The sequence below is a fragment of the Rhineura floridana genome, chromosome 1 (genome assembly GCF_030035675.1).
Source record: "Rhineura floridana isolate rRhiFlo1 chromosome 1, rRhiFlo1.hap2, whole genome shotgun sequence".
Lineage (NCBI taxonomy): Eukaryota > Metazoa > Chordata > Lepidosauria > Squamata > Rhineuridae > Rhineura > Rhineura floridana.
Genome location: NC_084480.1, coordinates 105862269 through 105886614, shown reverse-complemented (window position 1 = coordinate 105886614; position 24346 = coordinate 105862269). Strand labels below are relative to the sequence as shown.

Sequence of the window (24346 nt, the reverse complement as noted above, 5' to 3'; positions counted from 1 at the left end):
GAACAGCCAAATCTGCTCATGCAAGTGTTTCATCAGAGTACAACTAGATATCAGGTACTGGAGCTAGTCATACATACTAATAGTGATCTTAGTTCTCTGAGTGCTGGTCCTTATGCAGCCAAAATAGTACCATACATGCACAAGAGGGAGGTATCAGCAGGCTCCGTGGGTGCCCCAAAGTTTCCAGAAGTACAACAAAACTTTAGAAAAAACCCTCAGAAAGGAAACCCACCTCTAAAACACCCCAATTACAATGAGAACTGACCACGGCTCAGTTGACACAGAATTCTGACTAGTAGTGGTGGTGAATCAGAAAATGTGGTGGGTGTGAGGTGAAGAACAGAATGTAGTGCCTGGAATTGTGTACAGAAGCACCCCACACAACATTTTCTTGCAGGTCCCACTTGCTTTACACTAATAGTCACTAATCTCAAAACCAACCCACTGAATATATCAATACATCCTATAATGATACACTACCACTTTTTCTCCAATGGATTTTTACTGATATTTTTTCAATTAGTCACAAATAAGGAAAAAGGAGAGGGGAAAACCTATATAAATACGAGACAGAATAGGAATGCTGTTGGTGTACCGCCCACCCAACAGCCTCCCTGACCCAGCAAGTGGTGAGAGGGGTGGTCTGGAAATGGGTGTGTGTGTCTCTATGACTCCATTGTCATGGTCAAACAGCTTCCTGGTGAAGTTTGGACTCACAGCAAATATCCTTCTCTGAAAAGGTGTGGGACCAATTAACATGGTCCTCCCCTGGAGCCTAATGGATTCCTGAATACTCTGGGGGACTTTCCAGTGGACAGAGCGGGTAATTCTGTTGAAGCTCTCATCTCATTGTGGAATGGTGAGATGCAGAGGACTATCAACACAATTGCTCCTGAGTGCCCTCTCTGGCACTGTGGAAGCTGCAATGCTCCCTAGCGCTCTAGGGAGCTGCATGCGATGAAACAGGCTGGCTGATGGTGCTGAGTGCTGAGGGTGTAGAACTCACTCTGAGGCTGACCTAACACTGGCTAGAGAGCATAATCACACCTCTGTGATTATGCAGCCTCTGTTGCATCCTCAAGTAATCATCCAGCAGAATTCTTCTGGGTCATCCAAACTCTGGTCTTACCTGTTGGCGGGGATGGGCTTCTGGAGGCAACAGAAGCCTGCTGTGACTGTTTGGTCCATCATTTTGAGGATAAAGTTGCTCACCTCTGCAGCAATTTAGAAGTCATGGCTACAGTTCCAGCTGAGGTGTCCAATGCTAGGTCTTCTTTAAATTTGTGGGATCAATTTCAATTTATAAGGCCTGATGATGTGGACAGGATGCTTGCCCTCTCAATCCCTGCCCATCATGGCTATGGAAACTGAGCCAAGGATGGCTGACTGAGTGGGTCCAGGGATGGTAAATGCCTCGTCACTTGAGGAGATGGTGTCTGCCCCCTTAAAAGAAGCAGCCCTGGACCCAATAGATTGTAACAACTATTGCCCAGTTGCAAATACTGCCTTCCTGGGAAAGGTGATTGAGAGGGTTGTGGCAGAACAGCTGCAGGCATTTCTAGATGATTATCGGGATCCATTCCAGTCTGGGTTCAGGCCTGGGTTTGGGACCAAATCAGTCTTGGTCACCCTGATGAATTACCTTTATAGAGAGAAGGGCAAGGGGAGTACACCCTGCTCCTCCTGCTCGATCTCTCAGTGGCTTTTGATACCATTGACCATGGTATCCTTCTGGACCGGCTCTGTGCGATGGATAGTGGTGGCACTGTGATGTGGTGGCTCTGTTCATACCTACATCATCGTGTCCAGAAAGTAGTAGTATTAGGAGAGTGTTCCTCACCCCCCCCGGTGTTTAAAATTTGTAGTGGCACCGGATACTATCATGTCCCCAGTACTTTTTAACATCTACATGAAGCCACTGAGAGTGGTCATCAGGAGTCTTGTAGCAAGGTGCCATTAGTACGTTGATGATATCCAACTCTATTTCTCCATTACATCTGAATCAGGAGAGGTTGTGCAAGCCCTGGACTGATGCCTGGATGCAGTGGTGGACTGTATGAGGGTCCATAAATTGAGCTTCAATCCTGGAAAGACAGAGGCCTTATGGGTGGTTTGTTCCCATGTCCGGATGATAGGTCAATGACTTGATTTGGATGGGACGGCACTCCCTCTGAAGGAGCAGGTACACATTTTGGAAGTACTTCTAGATCCATCTCTGTCACTAGAGGCTGAAGTGAGCCATGTGGCCAGAAGTGCTTTCTGCCCATTTCAGCTGGTACACCAACTGTGACCGTTCCTGAACCATGATCGCCTGACTGCAGTGATCTATGCATTGATAACCTCAATACTCAATTATTGTAACATGCTTTATGTGCGGCTGCCCTTGCATCTAGTCCAGAAGCTGCAACTAGTAGAGAATTCAGTGGCCAGGCTGCTCATAGGAGCAGATTACTGGCAACATGTTGCCCTGCTGCTGAAAAAGCTGCACTGGTTGCCAATTTGCTACCAGGCCAGGTTCAAGGTACTTGTGTTAATTCACAAAGCCCTAAACAACTTGGGCCCAAAGTAGGGACTGCCTGACTCCCTATATTCCATCTTGATCCCTGAGATCTTCTGATGGGGCACTTTTGGTGGTTCCCCATGCCCCTGAGGTGCGGCTGGCCTCCACCAAGGACAGAGCCTTTAGTGTGGCAGGCCCTGCCCTGTGGAACTCCCTACCAAAAGAGGTTCAGCAGGAACCATCCCTTCTTTCTTTCAGGCATCTCTTGAAAATCAAACTTTATAGACAGGCCTTCTTAACATGAATTTCCCCCCAACCAATGCAGTATTTGTTGAGGCTTTTATTATTGTTTGTAATGATGTTTTTGTTGGTTTTTAATTTTATCATGTCTTTGTATGACTTTGTAAGCAGCTTTGATGTACTTTTATGAAAAGTGCAGCTTATAAATAATTAATTAATTAAATAAATAAAATGTATAAAAAAGAGGAAAATTAAACAAGGAAAGGAAGGGGAGGAATGCGTGTTGTGATGTTTCAAGCACAAAAAATTGAAGAAACAATGTACACTAAACTGTACATTGTGCACAAAACTGTACATTGTGCATAAGTCTCAAGAATTGTCTTCACATTTGTCCTCTTTATGTTCATGTCAACGTATAGCCAGTAAATAAACTTTAGTTCCTCTTAATTATCAAGTGATATACAGAGGGGCTAAAATTCTTATGCTCATGCAAACCATTTATAATACCTGCAGCATTATCTACTTGCATGTACTTAGACATTAAAATAGTGCTTCACTTATACAATGCAAACATACTGATGATGGGGGCCTTTGCAAATTTGTGTCATTAGGGACAGATGACAAAATGATAGTCGCTCCTTACAGTGTAGAACCAAAATTTAACTATTGGTGCATTGTAGAACTCATAGATCTTGCGTCCAAAGGGGATCAATCTGTGTCTACTCTGAACTTCCTCTTCCTCCTTCTTTCGTGAAGACTCTCCATTGCCACGTCCCAGCATTGCCTACAGTGAAAAAGAACAGAAACAACTATAATATATTAATTGCCAGATACCAAATCCAGTTTCAATGGATAATTTGATAGGATGGTGTCTAACAAAGGCAAATACACATTGCCTTTTCAAACTTAACTATAATTCACTAATAGGCAAAAAACCTTGCGGTTTAAGAACGTAGCTATAGCCCACAGATATTTCTATCAAACTTTAAAAAGCAGGGACATTGGGCAGCTATAGTGAATGCACCAGGGGAGCAGGAGACCTGACCTCCTCTCTGAGATATTGGACTGCCCTACAAATTTGTCAGAATGCAAACACAATTTGGGTTGGTCTTTCACAGTCCAATCCACTTGCTGTGTAGCTTGCAAGAATTTGGTAATGTGCCTCTTGGGCAGAGTTTGGAAAAGTTACTTTTTTGAACTACAACTCCCATCAGCCCCAGCTAGCATGGCCACTGGATTGGGCTGATGGGAGTTGTAGTTCAAAAAAGTAACTTTTCCAAGCTCTGCTCTTGGGTACTGGGCAGAAGGGAAGCCCCTTTCCTTTCCTTTATTTATTTATTTATTATTTGATTTATATCCCGTCCTTCCTCCCAGCAGTACCCCAGAGCGGCAAACAGAAACAATAAAAACACTATAAAACATCATAAAAAGACCTTAAAATACATTAAAACAAAACAATGTTAAAAACATTTTTAAAAAAGCTTTAAAAACAACTTTTTTTAAAAAAAAAGGGTTAAAAACATTATGAAAGAAAACATATCAAAAGCAATTCTAACACAGACACAGAGTGGGATAGGTCTCAACTTAAAAGGCTTGTTAAAAGAGAAAAAGTCTTCAAAAGGCGCCAAAAAGATAGCAGAGAGCAAAAGGAAATCATTGTGAACAGTATCATTGCTTTTCAGCATTTCCCCCACCTTTTTATTCTACAGCAGGCACATGTAGCCTCCCACCCAAATTTAAACCAAAGCTGTCCCTGGCCACATGCACACCAGGCCTTCATTTCACTTTGGACAGTCATGGCTTCTCTCAAAGAATCCTGGGAAGTGTAGTTAGTGAAGGGTGCTGACAGTTGCTGGGAGACGCCCTATTCCCCTCACAGATCTTCAATCAGAGTAGCTGACTGTTAAACCAGTCTGGCCACTGAAGCTCTCTCAGTGGAATAGCAGTGTCCTCTCAGCACCCTTCACAAACTACACTTCCCAGGATTCTCTGAGGGACGCCATGACTGTCTCAAGTGAAATCAAAGTCTGGTGTGGGTGTGGCCCCCTGATTAGGCAAGTCCAGCAGCTGTGAGGCTTTTAGAACACTGACAGTTTGTTCTTACTGAGCATGCCCCGCGTTATCATAGGCTTCCAGCCAAAATTTCTTAAATTAATTAAAAATCAGCCAGGCATTTTTTTTAACTTTTAAACTGCATACGATGAAGGTCAGAGTATGGGGCAAGGTCAGTATTAGGATTACAGGTACTCTGTGAACATGGCTGATTTTTAATTAATTTCAACAGATTATGAGAACTCTCAGAGAAAAAAGTCCAAAAGGGCTCTGAAGTCCCCCCCCCCTTTTTAGATTTTGAACTCTTGATTGTCTCTGTTTTGTATATTGCCATGAAAATTGACAGGGTTGCTAAGCAAGCGTTTCTGAGTTCAGTACCATACGTTTCGTAAGGTTTTGTTTTGAAATGAGCTTATGGGAAGCATCAGAATGCTATGGGGGTATTTTCAATTTAACATTGCGGAAATCCACGCTGGCTATAGTATACAGCCACTCTTGTGGCTGTATAATTAAGCATTATGAAAAATAATTCTTTAACTCCTGTAAATTTCAAGCTGCCATTCATAATACTGATTGCATCTTCCAATGCTGTACCAACACCACTTCAACAGAAACTAAACATAAATACAACTCATGGATTCCTTCCACATCTCAATTCTTTGAGACCAACTACACAAGAAAAAAGCTTATATTTTTTGCTTGCTGATTTCTTTTTCTACTGACTGTTGCTTTATATTAGACAACCTTTTTAAAAGAAAAATACTTAGCATAATTAATTGAAGGGTCACAAAACTGACGATTATTCTGGGATAGGAACAAACATTCAGGAAAACAGGGTCCAAATACAGTGGGAATGATAGATAGCAAAATAGTATTTCCTACTTCAGTATCTTTTTTAGACCCAGAAAGCAAACACAGTGCAGTGACATCCTTTAAGATTACACAGAGAATAAGGTTCATTAGAAAGGAGTGGAAAGCTACTTCCAACAGTTAGGGTTAGACAGAGTGATTGCATTGAATTTTGAAGCTTCTGCCTTCCTAACACTTTGAAGACTGACCTAGAGCGTGCATGAGAGATGTTTCAAATGCAGAGTTAAAACAAAGCAAAACAAAAAGTTAGGAGTCAATAAACAAGTCAACAACAAATCTGATGAGCCTTTCTTTCTATGGCAAACAAGCATAGTATCTGTAAGTTGTGCTGATAAATTAGGAAGTAAAAGGAACTAAGACTGCTAGAAAAGTGAGAAGCCAGAAGAAACAGCGATATGTGAGTACTCTCCATTGAACACAGTGGATCTTATTTCTGAATGAACATGCATAAGGTTGCACTGTTCATTCATATGAAATATATATTGTTAAATATTTTGGGAGAGAATAACTGAAAATTATATACTTTTAAATAATTTGTTTTAATAATTACATGCATCTGTGATTGAATGATGTATGAAATTGGCTAAAGAGGCCTCCGTGCATTTTACCACTTCATATTTCAGCAGAGAGTTCAGGTCACAAGAGGCAGGAATTGCTCAGTTTTGGAGTTGTTTCATTGCTCTTGGGCACATTAACCTTGAATAATTAATTTAATTGAACTTATTTTCCCAATGAGTCCTTTTAAGCTTCTTTTGAGCCATCTTTCCCCTATGAGTTTGAGTTTATTTACAGTCAAATTGACCCTTCATACATAAATATTACAAAGTAAAACAAATACAAATGACTTCCATTTGATTTAACAGCAAGGAGATATATATCAAATAAAATCAATATACAAAACAATCGGATTAAAATTAATTATTGGACTTTTATTTTCCTACATTTAATAGCAGCAGCGCTAAATTTGGCGACAGCAAGTGTCACCTCAGGTACATAATCGCCTAGTAGATAATCTATGTAAAAGGATTCAGGACTAGATGGAAGAGACGACAAGATAGGCATAATCAATTGAGATCTTAAATCATGATAAAATATACAATGAAAAAGAACATGTTCATTTGATTCAATTTCTCCATCAGCACAGGGGCAAAGTCTCTCAGAATATGAGATTTTATTATATCTACCAGACAGTACAGCGGATGGCAATATATTTAATCTAATTAGAGTAAAAGCCCTTCTATAGTTGGGAAGTTCCAAATTCATGAGGTAGGACATTAAGGTGAAAAATTTCGGGTTGTGTCTTTGTTTCTTTACAAGAAGTAAATGATGCTGGAAGTCAATATCTCTTAACCGTTGTTTAATTATCGCACAAGCAGAGTCATAACCCAACTGGAGAATGTAGGGCAAAGAAAAGCCTAGGCTTAAAAGTTTGTCATGAATCATTTTTTCCCAATGGGAACGAACTTTATCTATAAGTACATGTGGAGCCAACCCGATGGGCCTAAAAATTAATTTCAACCATAATAGTAATCTCAGTTTCCACACGCAAGACTCTATGGATTGGAGACCACATTCTAGTCTCAATATAAAATTTGGAACACAAGTAGGGACTCCTAATATTGATCTTAAAAAGGAGTTTTGTATGGCTTCTAGTTTAGTAAAATTGGTGTATGTACTAGTTTGAGCCCCATATAAGAGTTGCGGGAGGATTTTCGCAGCAAATACTTTTATGGCTGGAAAGATAAATTGGCCCCCTTTGGTATAGAAGAAAGATAATAGGGCCTTTGTTGTGCGTCTGGCAGTTAACAGGGAGGAGGAGATATGCATCTGATGGGAACCTGATGCTTGAAGTACAATACCGAGATATCTAGTAGTTTTTACTTGCTCAATCGGCAAGTTGTCAATCCTCCAAATATGTTTTGTCCTTTTTTTAGTAAAGACAAGAACCTTCGTCTTCTGCCGATTTACTACTAGTTTTTCTTCTTGACAGAAGGATGACAGAGCTGCCATCAATCTTTTGAGACCAATGGGTGTCTGTGAAAGGAGCAGTATATCATCTGCATATAACAGGCAGGCTCTCGGGTTAGAGGCTAGCATTGGAGGGTGAGATGATATAGATGAAAGTTTGGCCACTAGGGGGTTTATATAGATGTTGAATAGTAAGGGTGCTAAAATGCACCCCTGTTTAACACCCTTATAAGTAAAGATACGCTTCGTTAGATGGCCTTCGTTATTACACCGAATCTGCAGGGAAGTATTATGATAAAGGCCCTGTATCAAGATTAAAAGACGCCTATCAATTCCCAAGTTTTGCATTTTCACCCAGAGTCTAGATCTAGATATAGAATCAAAGGCCGCCTTTAAATCTACAAAGGCCGAATATAAAGCCTGACCATTAGTTTTGCTGTATTTGGTAATAAGATGCTGAAGAACCAAAACATGGTCAGACGGCGATCGTCCTATGCGAAAACCTGCTTGTTCAGGTGCTAACAAATCGGTATGGTTAACCCAATCTAGTAATTTCCTATAGAGGTAAGTGGTGTATAGCTTACTAATTATATTAAGCAAACTTATCGGTCTATAGTTAGCAGGGTCCAGTCGAGAGCCTTTTTTGTATAATGGAATTATTATTGCAGCACCCCACCCTTGTGGTATAACCATGGAAGAGTTGATGTTAGTAAATAATGCAGCCAAGGTGGGGGCCCACCACTTTGAGTTTGCTTTAAAGACTTCGGGGGGTATATTGTCTGGCCTTGGTGCCTTATTTGGTTTGAGGGTAGCTATAAGATCTAGGACTTCAGTTGAAGTAACTGGAGGCCATACAGGGGGTTCTATATGGGAGTCCAGTTTGGAATCTTCCATAATATAATTTCCCTGGTAAAGAATGGTGTAATAGTTTTCCCAAATAGCTGGAGCAATGGCACATTCTAATCGAAGATTGGATTTAGGCCAGTGTTGGGTTATTATACGCCAAAACATAGTCGAGTCTTTTAATTTGGAAGCCTGAAGGAGATTTTGCCACGATTGTCTTAGGGCAAGAATCTTCTTCCGCTTAATTAGCTGTTTAAATTTTTTCCTAGCTGTCTTAAATCTATGTAGATGTTCATGAGATCTATGCAAATTAAATGCTTGATGAAAATATTTTACTTGTGTTCTTGCTTCATAACATTCACTATCAAACCACAGGTTCGCCTTATTGGTAAACCTTCTCAGTGACTTCCTGGGGTCTGTTCTAATCAAATATTGAATTTTATTAATCAACTGGTATAAGTAATGGTAGCTTACAGAGCTATAGGCGGCTGTTATAAGTTGGTTTTTGATAGTCTGTAATTCAAAGGAGTTGAGACCTTCAGCGATCTTTTCCTGGAGTTTAGGAATCCACTTAATCCGCGCTGGGCGTATCTCAACATCCGTGGCAGCGAATGTTCGTTGTTCTAAAAAAGGGGATTTATTTGTACCATAGACATTTAAAGATATCGGAAAATGATCACTTTCAGGTCGTGCCAAGACTCTGCAGCATTTAATTTGAGCAAAAAGTTCCGGCGGGACAAAAATCATGTCTATAACAGATGCTCCCCTGGCCCCTAGACATGTTAGCTCTCCATCGAAGTCTCCCCTCATACGGCCGTTTAACAGGGATAGATTTAGTTTCACAGACATAAGCATTAGGCACAAACCTGCATAATTTATGCCTCTATCCCTAGATTGTCTTACAGGGATTATTATAGGATCATCTATCGCCGGGGGGTTCAAGATGATATTTACAATATAAGTCATTATCTGATGCACCCATTCTGGCATTAAAATCCCCGGCTAGGATTAAAATAGCTTTGGGGAAAGAGTCAATCAAGCTTAACAGATAAGATTCTAGTTTGGTAAATTGTTTTTTGGTAGAATTTTTTCTTTTGCTAGGGGGAATATATACATTTACTATTAAGTAGACAAAGGATGTAGATTTTAACAATATTGCCACAGCTAGATCCCGCAAGGGGGTTAAGGAGCAGATCACAGCATCAAATCTGGTAGTAACCAGAATACATAAACCTCCCTTATCTCTTCCCCCCCTATTGCTTCGCAGAGCTTCAAGGGAGAAGGCTGAGAATCCATCTAGGTATATTTCATCCCTAGCCCAAGTTTCCTGTATTAATAAAATATCATAGCTGGATAGGAAATCCTTAACAGTTGGCATTTGTATTTTGCTAGACCATCCAGCAATATTCCAAGAAACCAAGGAGAAGAACCACTTTACACTTGACGATCTTGGTCAATAACCTTGTAGGCGATTAGAGTTGGGATTAGATAAAGTCGTTGTCTTGGGTATGTCTAAGGAAACATTTTGTATAGATTGAGTATTAGTAGTCCTCCAGATGGAGGGCTGATCTTTATTTGTTTCAGTAGCATTCAGTTTAATGTTTTCATAAATTCTCACACCGGGGGTTACATTTGCCATTTGCGTTTTTAAAGTCTGTAAGAGAATTTCAAGTTTCGTGATTATTTCACTTTTAGCATCTGTCGATAAAGAGGAAAATGAGTCAAGTAGAAGAATCTCTTCCTGGAGGAATTTCCCATTTTCTAGAGGGCTTATAGCATTAAGACCATGATTCGAGTCCGAGGTACTGTAGAGTTGAGGATTTTGATGTTCTGCAGTATCAGAACTGTTAGTCAAAACAGGACTATATTTTGGTAGATCATGCGAAATCAAACATTGAGGTGGAGCACAATTTTTAAATACCCTAGATAATAAAAGATTGTGATTTAGAAGAATCTGTCTTCTTTTATAGATATTATTCGTTGTATTATCATCACATAATGTTATCAGGGCTCTAGCGGAAATGTAATTATTGAAGAGATATTCCACTGAGATGATCTGGTGGACATTTAAAAGCCCAGGGATTATATTATCCAAGGTGGCACATAAGTGATGTTTCCGCGCTTGTAGATTCATCAGACCCCAAGGTTTTGGATAGTTTGTTATGGCTATCATGTTCCCGCTTCGAACTAGATTCCATCTATTTTGATTGATAGCTGGAAAGAAATTCGACATTTTCGATGGTTGAAAGATTTGATGCTGATTTATTGCATTTCTTGGAATAGGAGAACTCTCAGGGATCATAGCATTTGAATTAATCCTCAATGGAAGTTCTGTTTGGTTTAATTGAGGTGCCGGAAGTTGAACAGAAGTCCCTTTTTTAGATTTCTTCTTATACTTTCGCTTCCTCTTTTGCTTTTTAGTCATAGACTTTGGCGGATCCAAAAGTTTAAAAAGCTTATTATAATTCATGTTGTTTTTGCAGTGAGTTTTAGAGGTCTTCATATTTTTTGATTTCCTGATTTGTTTGCTTCTGGATGGCTTTTTAGATCTACATGATTTCTTATTTAAAGTCAATAATTGACAGTCTTGTTTTACCATAGTCTGTGTTATTTTCGTGGCTGTGGTTACTGTTGCATCGTCTTTATTTGTTTTCGCAACATTTTTTAGTAGGAGATTCGTTAAAGTTGTAAGTAAAGAGTTTGATTCCGCCACGAATTGCGCAATTTGGGTTAACATCAGAGTAGTTGTATGTGACCAGCTTTCGCTCAGCATAATCGACTTGCATTTTGGTATCTGAGAGATTTCTGTCTCCTGGTGAGGAATAAATTCAGCAGAGCAGCTCAAATTTATTGAGTTTTCACAGTCAGAAGATTCAAGGGCCGGCATCGAGAGCGAGCTGTTCTGAGTAGAGTCATCTAGCATGTTTTTGTCAAATATAAAATCAGCTAGGGATGTTTGAGCAATTTCTTGAGCTAAATTACAAGCTTCATCTTTTCCTGATAGTAAAGCACAGGGAGTAAGGGAAATTGACCAATTATGGCCAGGTGGAACAGCTGGAAGATCTGCCCTTGAAGTGTTTGCAGAATTAGCATCTTTCTTTAAGCAGCAAAAGTTTGTTATTTTCGACTGCTTTGTCCGTTTCGTTGGCGTTGAGCTTAGATTTAGATTATCAATTGGCGTAAGGCCCAGCTTTTTGTAGCTTTTTCTAGTAAGAACCATATTTCAATAGCCCTTAAACCAATGTTATCAGTTGTGTAAATAACAGCTGCTGTTCTGCTATCAGTAAAAATTCCACAAGGATAGATAACTAAATGTAAGTATACATATCCTTTCTCTTTTTCTTTTCTAACTATTTTCTTTTAAGATTTTTCGTTTTCGTTAGTATATTCTAAGGCTTGAAATTAGAGACACCATATAAGAGGAAGGTTTAACTTTAAAGTTTAAAAAGTCAATGAAAATCAATGGAAATCTCTATCTGCAGGAAACACCGATCTTGTTTGGAAGCTTGTTGCATTAAATAGGAAAAGGTTAATATGAGTCCTTGGCTTCAGAATAATGTTCTTCTTCAGTTCATATGCATAGATGGCCAAAAAGGTTTAAAATTTATGATAAAATTTGTGATAAAAAAGCTAAAATTAAAGATAAAATCAAAATATTCAGGAGAGTAGACTTACTGCAGACTGCTCACTGCGGCCATCTTTTTTCCTGTAAGTCAATTAATATTTTAGTATGTATGCTTAAATATTTCAGAACAGTAACAATTAACACTCTCTTTGTAGGTACATTGTAGTATACCTCAAGTAACCAGCTATGAAAGTAAGCATATATAAATTTCCACCCTGTGATGTCCTTCTAATGGGCTCATGAAGGTCAGTGTGAATTAATTCCAGAGGTTTTGTATTCCTTTCACTTTTCTTAGGAAATTTTGGTTTCATACTTTTTCTCTTTATACAACATTCACATTTTTCTGTGCATTTACATTGTCCAATTTTAATGCCTCTAGCCATTTTTTTTTCCTTTAGAGCATTGATTCTGGCTAAGCTGGCATATCCCATTCTTCGATGCCAAACACATAAATATCCAGAATCACAAGTTTATTTGGCTGTATTTGCATGCATAGTTTCAAAATATTCCAAATGCAAAAGTCCATTTTTCAATTTTGCAGTACAAATTTTGTCACTTAAAAAATGTTCACCTCCAAGCTCCCTTATTTTAGTAGCACTTATTAAATTATCTTTAAATGCTGGAACAAATAGGTAATTTTTCAGTTCAAGCTCTCTGACACTCTCTGGCCTTTTGCAAAGCAGCTCCACCGTGCCTATTCCTTGAGAACAGAAAATGTCTCCCGATGCTGTAATTACATTCTGTGTATGGGGGCTAAAGTTCTTAAACAAATTTTTATCATTTGTTAAATGTATGGTAGCCCCACTGTCGATTAAAAATCTGGTTTTATCATTCTTTCCATCAGATACATAGTGACTGGAATGCTTCACTTTAGGTTGGCTATGTGTTTTTCTTTCAGCTTGCTTCTGTTTAAAATCAACTCTTTCTCCTGTCTCCCTTGTAGGACAATCTCTTTGAAGGTGAGTAGGAGATTTGTATTTGAAACAATTCTTCCTTTGTTTATCTGTGCCCTGCTATGGCTTTGGGGCATGACTCATCTCTCTATCCTGCCTTTGGTTGCTGTTTCTGCCCACAGTAAAATGTGCTTTTTCAGACTTGTTCCTGTCTCTCTTTATAGTCCTGATCTTTCAGATATGACATAGTCTGATCCAGGTTCTGATCTGTCTGTTGAAGTATGCAAACCGTTATATAATGGCACTCATTTAGAGAGACCAGGAGTATGACCTTCTGTAAATCTTCATCCAACTATCTTCCACATCTTTCTAATTCTTGGAGCAGACTTGTAAATCTCTCCAGATGTTAATTCAGATCCTCTCTATAAGATTGTCTCAGCGTGTACAGCAATTTATAAACATCACATGATTTCTAGATTTTCTCTTATACACATTTTTAAGCATTCCCCATAATTTGATTCTTCAGCCATGGTTTCCTATCTTTTGTTCTGCTTTTCTTTCTCTAACCTAAAATCTCCTTTTGATTTCTTTTGTAAATCACACACAGTACTTAGCCATTTTAGCTTTCAGGCACAACTCACAGTTCAATTTAGCTTACTGGGCAGCCATAACCCTTTGTTATGGAAATATGCAGAGATACTCAGCATCTGAGCTGTGTGTGTGCCAGTGTGTGTATTTACCTAAGTACCGGGCTTTTACCCTGCATTTAGATCACTGAGACTTAAGACTTAGTAAAATAAGAAAAGCTACTTTATTTCTAGAAATACACAGTAGATAGGAAAGGCATACCTAGTTCTAACTAACTAAGTTGGAGGTGCAATGCCCAGCCTTGCACAGGAGAGAGAACAAAGACAAAGATGTCTCCTCTCTTCTCGGACAGTCGAAGAAGAAAACAAAGGAAGGAGGGGCAGGTCAGTGTCCCTGAGCATATCAATTTACAATAGAAGAATGTTAGGTAGAGAATAGCACAGGTAAAGGTAGGCAAACCTAGCCAGCTGGAGGACCCTAACTCTATCTTCCTTCTGAAATACAAACAAAAGAACCCAAACAAGAGTTGCTCTTGCCCCACTTCCAACACCCTCTAGGATAAAGACTTACATTTATTTTAAAATGAAAGTTCAGGGTCTGGGGCCCCTTCCTGAGGGCGCCAATGAAGGCCATGGGTGCCAGGTTGGTGACCCATGCAATATTCCATAATTTATGTGTTACTTTCCGCTAACTTGCAATAAAGAAGTTGTTCTTACAAGGACTTTATGACTTAGTGTGCTTGAGAAAGAGGAATTATTTGTCATCTACAATTTTATAAATGTACATTCCCAAGAGATGATGAAATGATCCCGTCTTTCAACAAAAGTCAGGCTGGATCAGAATTTGATTTATTACTTATTGATAACTGCAAGAATTGTATTGATAATTGCAGGAATTGTATTCAACATTAATGGAAGGAAGCAAAGTTTATAGCTTATCATTTATAGTTTAAAAAGCTCTGGAATAGAATAGTGAAGTTTGGATTAGAGAAGCAAGGATTCGGTCTGATAATTTTGGAAATATAGGTAGCAATTCTTTTTCTTTTAACAATTATGGTTTTATTTATGGAAACCAGGGCTGGCCTTAGAGATGGCTGAGCTGAGCACTCACCATGAGGGTCAAGCTGAGGGGTGTACCGGGCTGAGCTCAGTGGCTTGTTGTTTACTGAGTGCACGGTCTGCTGTGTGCAAAAGTGAAAAAAAAGTGTGCTTAATCTTTCCCCCCAAATATTCTGCAGGTTGTTTAGGTACTAACTACAAAATTAATTTAATGAATATTTCTTTTTCAATTTCCAGTTTATATACTTTCTTTTAGTGAACATTAGGGGAATATAGCTTTACTTTGAGATGATATTATCAAGCACTGTAAGTACTGCAACTACTATAAACAGTAGAAACATTATTTTTAAAAGGTGTGTAAGGCAGCTGTAAGAAGTAAATTTTAAAACTGGACAATTTATTTTAGTCATACCTTTTATTAATTGTTGACAGGTAGCTTTGAGCCCTGTTCATGAACATTGCTGGGAAAGCCTAGGAGTAGTATGGTCTGTTACATAAAAGATAGCAACATAGAAAACTGCCTTAAACTGAGTCTGACAATTGATCCATCTACCTCAGTATTGTCTACACTGACTGGCAGTGTCTTTTCAGACAGGAATATCCTTCCAGCCTTCTCTGGAAATGCCAGGGAATGAACCAAGGGCCATCTGCATGCAAAGTAGATGCTCTACCACTGAACTATAGCCCTTCTATTACTAGGTTTTGCAATCTTGCACAAGCCACACAACTTGGCAACTCTGCAAAACTGACTAGGTGAGAGGTGTTGAAAGTGCTCCTTGCCCTGGTGGCTATTCATCCTAGGACCTTCCCTGATGGAAACAGAATTGAACATAATGTTTGAAATGCTGCAATGGCTGGAACTTTTATTATTATTATAGAAAATTAATTAAATTCGTTACTTAAAAAACCCTAACTCAGTTGGAGATGTATGGATGAATGTTGCTTTGGCCCTATTCTCAGCTCCTGCTTTATTTCCTACTTCTCCTTCCTTCTTGATAATGTTTTTCATGCTATAACTACCCTGAAATAACGACAGACCACTGAGCACAAACCTCTACCCACAATCACAAAATGAAGAATAATTGTAAAACTGCTGAAGTTTAGACTACTAGCTTAACTTAAGAACCATGAATGTTCCTTTCACGATAGTAAGTTCAGAATATTCTTACTATTCACAATCACTGGTTGTTGTTGTTTTTAACATGTTGTAAACCACTTTGATGTTTTCAACGAAATAGCAGCATACAAATATCTTTATAAATAAATACTGCAGAAAGAATCTAAAACAGCAAATGGTTTGCAATGGGCAAAAAATAGCTCTCTTTGAGAGAAGATTGAAGGGATGGAAAGGGGAGATAGTGTGCCAGGAGGCTGATATATAGGTAGGCAGTTTCTGATTGTTCATCTACAACTTAACTGTGACTCATCATGAGTCATGCAAGAATGTGTAAAGCACTTATCTTTGGGGAAAACTCTGTATGTATATGTGGGAGGACTGCCTGTCACTGTAGTAGGTTGCAGGTATAATGACCCCATGGATATGAGTGAGGCTACATGCAGCATGGCAGTAGGTCCCAATGAACTGAAATGCTTTATGTGCCTTCCATCCACTACAACTTCCTACTTATCAGTTTATTCTGCTTCTTAGGCTATGCTGTTGTTCTTTTACAGCCAGCCTGGCTCTCAGACTAATTGACCAGCACATTTGTTTCCTTCTCCTCTCCATCCTTTTTCTTCCAAGAATGTACAATGGCCCCTTGTTCTTCTGAGGTGTGTGGATTTTTATGTTCATTTTAGCATGTGAACAGAATTTACACACTTGTAAGCACTGAAATAGTAAATTCACAACATCAGATAAAATCAGTATTATGCTTCCTGGAACTGAAGGCTCCTTGAGGTCACTTGAGTCAGCTGCTGACTGCATAAAATGTGATTGCACACACACAGAATCCTCATAGATATAAGTACTGTATGTAAGAGGGTAGAGGGGAAAAAACACAGGCAAAGGCCACTATCGGATGTGGAGAAGGGAGAGCCAGGATATTTCTCTAAAAGTACACACACACAAGACAATACAGTTCAGCACCATGTGCTGCTGTATTATCAGCCAGGAAGTCTTTAGAGGAAAACATAGTACTGGAAAAAAGGAGTGGAAAGCGGGCATCACAGAAAGAGGGCAATTGCTGTTCACTACAACACTGTAGCCCCATGAAACAAGCTGTGAGTATTGGATTTGAATAAGAACTTCATTCACTGATCAGAAGCCAGCAATAATTAACTACAATTAAAACAGAGCGTGGAAAAGTTACTTTTTTGAACTACAACTCCCATCAGCCCAATCCAGTGGCCATGATGGCTGGGGCTGATGGGTGTAGTTAAAAAAAAGTAACTTTTCCAAGCTCTGAATTAAAGCAGAACAAGCTCATTTCAGAGGAAAGCAACTGTTAATTTTATGCTGGCTTTTAATCTTTTCCTCTTTTTACAGTGTCCAGGGTCTTGCCTGTACAGGGGTCCTGTAGGCTGATCTTGTGCCTAGGCTCTTCTGCTTCCCTGAATTTTGAGTCTTGTAGGCACAGCCTTCTGCTTGCCCGCAGATAAGATCTTGAGGGCAGCTCTTGCTGAGGGCCTCTAGAAAACAGCCTCATTTTAAATAAAATTTAATAAAGAAAATCCTTTTTTAAAAATAAAATAAAATATATTTGTGTCTAAAGTTATGATAGTCACTATGAGACCAGTCAGTAGCTTTCATAATATAAATGATGCTTGTGAAGTCTTATGCCAGCAGGACCCCAGGGGGCTATTAATGGTCAGGCTTTAAGTGGTTTGATTCTCTATTTTGTATACAATACATTCATTTAAAAATTATCATGGCAAAGTCTCACGTCTCCAAGGAACTTCTCATTTATGTTAAAAGTGTTTGCCATCATAAGCAGTTGTATAATGTGCACTTCTAACAAGCAAATAAAAATTAGGGAGGAAATCAAATACACAAGTGACACCCACTAAAGATAACAGAATAAGCTATTGCATAATATTGTATGCAGCATATGGTGAACAAACACTGAGTTCAAACAGAAGAACCTTATCCCAATTGTCAAGCATGGTGGCGTGAATGTGATGGCTTGGGCCTGCTTTGCTGCCTTAGGACCTGGACAGTTTGCCAATATTGACACAACCATGAATTCTGCAGTGTATCAGAAGATTCTAGAGGAAACTGTCAGGCCACTGTCTGAGAGCTGAAGGTGAACCGAAAGTGGCTCATGCAACATGACAATTATCCTAAACATACAAGCAGATCTACCAAAGAATGGGTGCAGAAGAAACAGTTCCGTGTTTTAGAATGGCCTACTCAAAGTCGAGACCTAAACCCCATTGAAATGTTGAGGCAGGATCTGAAGTGAGCTGTTCATGCAAGGAAGCCCTAAAGATTCACATACTTTTTCACATATATATATTGACTATTGAATCATTTTGGAAACATAAGTGTTGAAAATGCATCATGTTTGTGTGTCATTTGTTTAATCTGGTTACTTGTTGTTCTTTATCTAGGATTATGGGGTTAGATTAAGATCTATTAACATTTTAGGTTGGAAATATGTGACAGTCCTAAGGGGTTCACAAACTTTTTCTTGCCACTGTAACTTCAGACGTGCAGCATAGTTCTTTTTATAGAGCAATGGTTGCCTCCTGGTTATCCTCCCATGAATGCCATTCTTGTCCAGTCTTTTCTTGATTGTTGAGTCATGAACACTCACGTTAGCCAAAGCAAAAATGGCCTCCGGATCCTGGGATGTTACTCTGGGGTTCTTTGTGACTTCTTGGGTGATGCGCTTGTTTGTTTTTGGAGAGGTTTTGGTAAGAAGACTGCTCCTGGGTAGAGTGACTGTGATCTTGAACCTTCTGCATTTGTAGACTAGCTGTCTGACAGTGGACTGATGAAGCCTTAATCCTTAGAAATTGTTTTATAACCCTTTCAAGACTGATTAGCAGCAATAACTGCTTTTCTGAGGTCCTCAAATATGTCTTTTGATAGTGGCATGATGTGTTTCCACATAACTGTATGGTAAAAACCAAACTTACGAAGTTTCTGACCCTTTTATAGGGTAGGGCCTCCCAACTCACTCCTGCAGACCTACCTAATTACTTGAGCACCTGATTTGTGTTATTCCCTTTAATTGAGCTGATGCAACCAGGGGTTCACTTACTTTTGCACCTATCCTGACTCTTATGTACTAATTGTTTCCTAATTTACACATTATTTTATTTCACAAGACATGGAATTAGTTAAGATAAACCCTATTGGATGTTTAGGAAAGGACTGGTTTTGATTCACAAAGGCAATCATGGTAAAACTATGGAATTTCCTAATTATTGTTAGGGTTCACAAACTTTTTTTGCCACTGTAGATCACCATCGTCAGTTTAATTTATTTGATAAAACTTCATAGAGACTTACACAGTATTTCCCCAAAGTGTGCCAAGTCCCTTAAATCTGAGTGGATTTTTTGATGCCCTTAGTAAAACACTTAATGGCCAATAATATTACCATATATTACTTATGCTTAATTTTATTGAGTTATTTTTAGCTTGTATCTGAGTCCTTGAGATGGAGTGGACAAGAAATCCAAAGAATAAAAAAAATATAAGGAATTGTATGCTTAATAAGTATAACTGCAAGGACTTCCCGGAAGATTGCTCCGCCTGTGGCTGCCTCTGAGAGAGCTCTGTCTCAGAGGAAGCTTTTTTCAGTTTAAAATCAGTCAAAAGGGAACTTTGACTGGTGTAAATGTTCTCCCAGGCAAGGGTGAACCGAATAGATTATCCACAGAAACTTCGTTGAGCTGTCGGTGGCTGGAATTGATCAGGAATTCCCTGGGAAAGGAAGGCATACCTAGCAGCCGAGGACGGAGTTAGGACTTCCAGCAAGCTGGACTGAAAAAAAGCGAGTCATTTTTTCTTTTAAACGATCCACAACGGGCGAGCTTCTTTCTGTCTAATCTTATCATTTGGCTTAAATTACTACAGTAAAAGAGATTTGTTTTAGAATCAGCAATTAAGATACCTGGGTGAGTTACACTTCTCTCTTTTATACAAGGAATTAAGGAGGAGGAAAGAAAATTTAAAAAGCTTATCTTATTTTTTATGGCAAAAAGCAGGCCTGAATTTGGAATCTATAAAGATTAAAACGGATGAGGGGCAATTTATCCGAAGAGAAAATCTGATTTAGATGATTATTTGATTGATATATGTCTGGGACTACTTTTTCTTGGACTACTTTCTTTAGACGAATCTGCTGTTTGTGTATGTTACTAATTGTTCGGCGCTGTGAACCAAATTTGTTTTGCATTCTTGGATGTGCGGGAGATAAGAACTGTGCTGGCCAGATGTCAACAGGCCTGGAATATTAACTCCCTTATTGCTGGAAAAAGAAGCAAATTACTCTTTGCTTGGGAATTGTGGCTATATGTTGACCATTGTACTGTACTGTCAGTGAGTGTTTTTCCATCAAGTCTGGAAAGTTACAAGAAGTGTTTGGAGAAGCAGCCTTATCTGCTGTGCCTGGCCTGAGAGAGCAGACATCCAAGGCCAGTAGTTGTCATGGTAACTGTAGATAACAGCTTGGGAAAAGACTCTAACTGTTGATGTTAGAGTGCTGTCTGTGTTTTTTCTTACTTTTGCTTTTGCAGAGGGAACAAGGGGGAAGAAGGGGGGAATTATGCCTTTGGCCGTAATGTCTTAGTAAAGACTCTTAAAACTTTCTCAAGCCTCTGTGAAGTTTCTTGCTCAACTTAACTCCAAAGTAACGTGTGCTGTCACGCAACAACGCTCACACATCAACACTATATTGGAAATTTGAAGGGTTTTTTTTTTTTCGGCTTTAAGAATGACAATCAAAGAAGTGGCAGAGACCATGGATGTACCCCTGGAAGGGTTTTCCCCTCTGGATATGTTTCAGAAGATAATGGATGAGATTAAGATAACGAAACAAGAACTGGGACAGAGTAGACAAGAGATGGCAGCTGAATTTGGTAAAGTGAAACAGGAGTTGAAAGAAATAAAGGATTATATGAGAAAAGAAGCAAATGGACAAGCAATAGAAGATGAAAAAGAAATTAAAGGGAAGGAGCAAATTTCTCAAGGAGTGGAAACCTCTCTTTCACTTTTTGCGGAAAGAATAAAGTGATGTTAATGAGATTTGATGATTAATTAAGATAACTACTGGAGGAAAGTGATTTTGTAATATATTAAGAGACAGGTTTGTTATATATCATAGACCTATAACTGATCTGTGACAAATCGGAAGTCAACATTTTATTTTATTGTTTAATTTGTTTTTTTTTGTTTTGTTTTTTTGTTGGAAAATTTGAATAAAATTAATGATAAAAAAAGTATAACTGCAGAAACTGCTTAAATGATTAAATAATAAGCTCTTGTTTTTGCTACATTGTAACAGTAAACAGGTTTAACACACAGTTGCTTAAGAACACAGAGTTTGCAACTGATAACAATTTTATTTAGATTTAACCCTGGGAATAACAAATGATACACAATGTCTAAAATATTGTTGTGGCATCTTTCTTTGGTATTTCATTATGCTAAAGGTTACATTTCACCTAGACTTTGTAGTAATAATAGCAAAATAATCACCCTTATATTTTGGGACAGTCTTCAACTATTGCTCCTTCCATAATTCATCTGTGCCAGATCACCAAATAACAGTGCCCCTTACAAAAGCATGATACACCATCATAACATACTCATGTATCACTGTGTTCAAGACATAACCAGTGGTACAAACTGGTGAGCTTGGTTACTCATCTTGACAAGATAACTACTCATTGTTCCTCAAAAGAAAAATGGAAATTCTGCAGTTACTATTGCAGTCAATTCACGGAATTCTGCTTCACCACAATACACTCAACACTGCTTACACTCAGTCATAGTGAATTTCAACAGGTGATACCAGAAGCGTTTGGTGGATTGCAATCCCTAAAAAAGCACTGCACTTTTTAATACAGGGGGTCATCAAAATGGTGCCCACAGGTGCACATACACCCACAGAGGCGCTCCTTGGCAGCCACAGGGTCTCCTAGCCTTGCTGAAATTAGGCTAGAGAGAAGAATTGCATTGTATTCAATAGAACTGGTTGTGGTGTATGTGGCTGTGTGTGTTTGTGTGTGCCCATGATGGTTTCTCCAGTTTGCAACTGTGTCCATGGGCCCAAAAAAGGTTGGCGACCCCTGCCTTAACACATACCGAGGTAACAATAGCAAGAGGATAATGGCTATGCAGACCACTTCCAGCATTTTTTTCTGCTTACTGTGAGTTCCATGTCCTCCTCTTCTTTTTCTTTTACTGGTTTTTCTGGTTCCTCTGGCTCTTTCTCTTGAAGATGGATCTCTTGAGCCTGAGACATGTAAGGCATGTCATCTTTATTCTTGAACTCCAAGCTGAGAATTGAAGGAGGAAGTAGAATTCCTAGAATTACCTAAAGCAATAATAATGATAATAATCATCACAATTAACAGGTTATGGTTATGCCAGTTGCTCATTTAGTTTCAAACTGCATGTGCCAGGAATCTGACATTGAGGCATGCATGGTTTAAACTGGCCAGCCAGGGCCCAGTACACTAACCCATTGTGTGCGCAATGACAGGGGTGACAGGAGAAACAGCTGGTCATATGGTGCTTCCTAAAGTCCTGGCATCCTTGAAATCTTTAAAATTAGTAGCCCAGCCTTGCCTTCTAATGACACCCTCTTTTGGAGTTTGCAATGGAAAAATATAGAGTGTCTCTTTTCCTAGTAATAGGACATGGCACCAGCAACACTTTACATTAGCGAAGCAGTTACTACTAATTCAGCATGACCTTTCCCTAAGCCTCAAGCTATTATTTGATTTTAAAGCAATCCTGACCTTTAAACTTGAATTTTTACGCATCCGGAGTCTGCCCATCCACATGTCTGTGAGCAGCATTTGGCTACAAGTGTGAGCAATGAAATCTCGATGCTTGGCTGCCACTGCGAGTTGCAGGCAAGTGGCGTTGCTCCAGTTCTTCAGCTCGTAGGTAAGCAGTTTCATTGCCAGCTGCTCATCCTGCTTGTAAGATTGGTCCAGCAGCTCCACTGCCAGCTGACCAAAATCCCTGCAATACAGGGCATTTATTTGTTAGCTTGTGCAATCTGTTATATGGAATGTAAACGACTAGTTACAGCTTCTTCTGAAAGGCCCATGTCATATTCTAGTACACTTGACCAAGATACTGGTTGTACTTTCAAATGTTGGGGTTGCAGGTTAGATACCTCTAGCTGAGCTTCTTAATTCACTTTTGCTAAGAAGTCCTAGCTCCCACTTGCCTCTTGTCTTCTCCTTGCTAATCCCCTGACTATTTACTCTGAAACAACCTATTTCCCAACCTGTCTGGAAAAAACCACACACATTTCCTATGGAATCCTTAACTAAGGAAGTATAGTATATTGTGATCTTAAAAACTTTGCTAACAGACTAGTAGAGGTCTGGAATTCAGTCTCAAGAGCATGCTCTCTTTTTTATTCAGTCAAGGTCTGAAGACTTGAGGTCCTTCCAGATTACCTATTTATTAAGCATTCATTTTGATATTTTTTTTTATGGAGATTAGAGGATATTGGCTATTTAATGAGCATTTATTTTGATTTGTTTGTGAGGAGGTTAGATGACATTGCATCAAAGCAAGCGTTATTCCACACTTTCCAATGCATTTTCCTGGCACTTACTTTCTTACAAGGTCTGATCTTTTGGGGAAGTGCATTTGTTGCACTAGAGCTCCAAATCAGGTTTAATTGCATAACCTGAATTTGTCGGTGGTGTGAGTGAATCCCACCCCAAAATAGCAACAGTTTGGAAGTGCCCACCAAGTGTTTGTTCATAACAGGAGACTGGATAGGAATGAACTGACTGAGTTTTTCATGAGACAAGCCAGTGTGGTGCAATGGTTAGAGTGTTGGACTATGACCTGGGAGACAAGAGTTCAAACCCCCACTCAGCCATGAAGCTCACTGGGTTACCTTTGATCAGTCACTGTCTCTCAGCCTAACCTACCTCACAGGGTTGTTTTGATGATAAAATGGGGAGGGGAGAACCATGTACACCACCTTGAGCTCCTTGGAGGAAAGTTGGGGTATAAATGTAAGAAACAACAAAATAACTAGGCAATGCTACATAGGTCTTGTTACTTATGTACGTACATGTGCGTGTTAACAGTGCTCATAATAGGTGTTATTCAGTATCCTGTGGCTTCTCCAGGTTGGTCCACAGCCAGGAGCTTCACAACTATTTTGTGAGAAGACTACATCTGTTTTTATCTCAAGACTGCTTAACAATTGCCATTTATATCTTCAAAAGATGAAGGTTAGACTATTGTAATGTACACTATGTAGAACAGCCATTTGATGGTACAATACGCAACAACACACCTCTTGTTAGGGCTTGGAAACCAAGGGTACATTATACCAGTGCTTCAGCAACTGTACGAGTTTTCTATAGCACAACAAAAGGTCACAGTTTTTGATAAAGTCCTGGGCTTTCATTGATACCTGAAAAACCATCACCCCATTTATATCATAAGGTCAATCCAGAATGCTTGCTTTATTGTATCATCTGCACGTCACATTCAACAGCAAAGACACATAGAAAGGTCTTAGTGCCAATCCCCTATCAACCCCCTTTAGCCAA

At 39.1% G+C, this 24346-nt stretch overlaps 1 protein-coding gene across 2 annotated transcripts in view; it reads right to left on the bottom strand.

The window, feature by feature from the left end:
* TRPM3 (transient receptor potential cation channel subfamily M member 3) overlaps nucleotides 1–24346 on the bottom strand; it is a 550216-nt gene that overhangs the window by 32579 nt on the left and 493291 nt on the right. For both annotated transcript variants that reach the window (XM_061628153.1, XM_061628145.1), the window contains 3 exons: nucleotides 22553–22781; nucleotides 21958–22125; nucleotides 3384–3524 (listed from right to left, as the gene is read on the bottom strand). In XM_061628153.1, the coding sequence (XP_061484137.1) occupies nucleotides 3384–3524; nucleotides 21958–22125; nucleotides 22553–22781 (538 nt within the window). The remainder of the gene's footprint in view (nucleotides 1–3383; nucleotides 3525–21957; nucleotides 22126–22552; nucleotides 22782–24346) is intronic.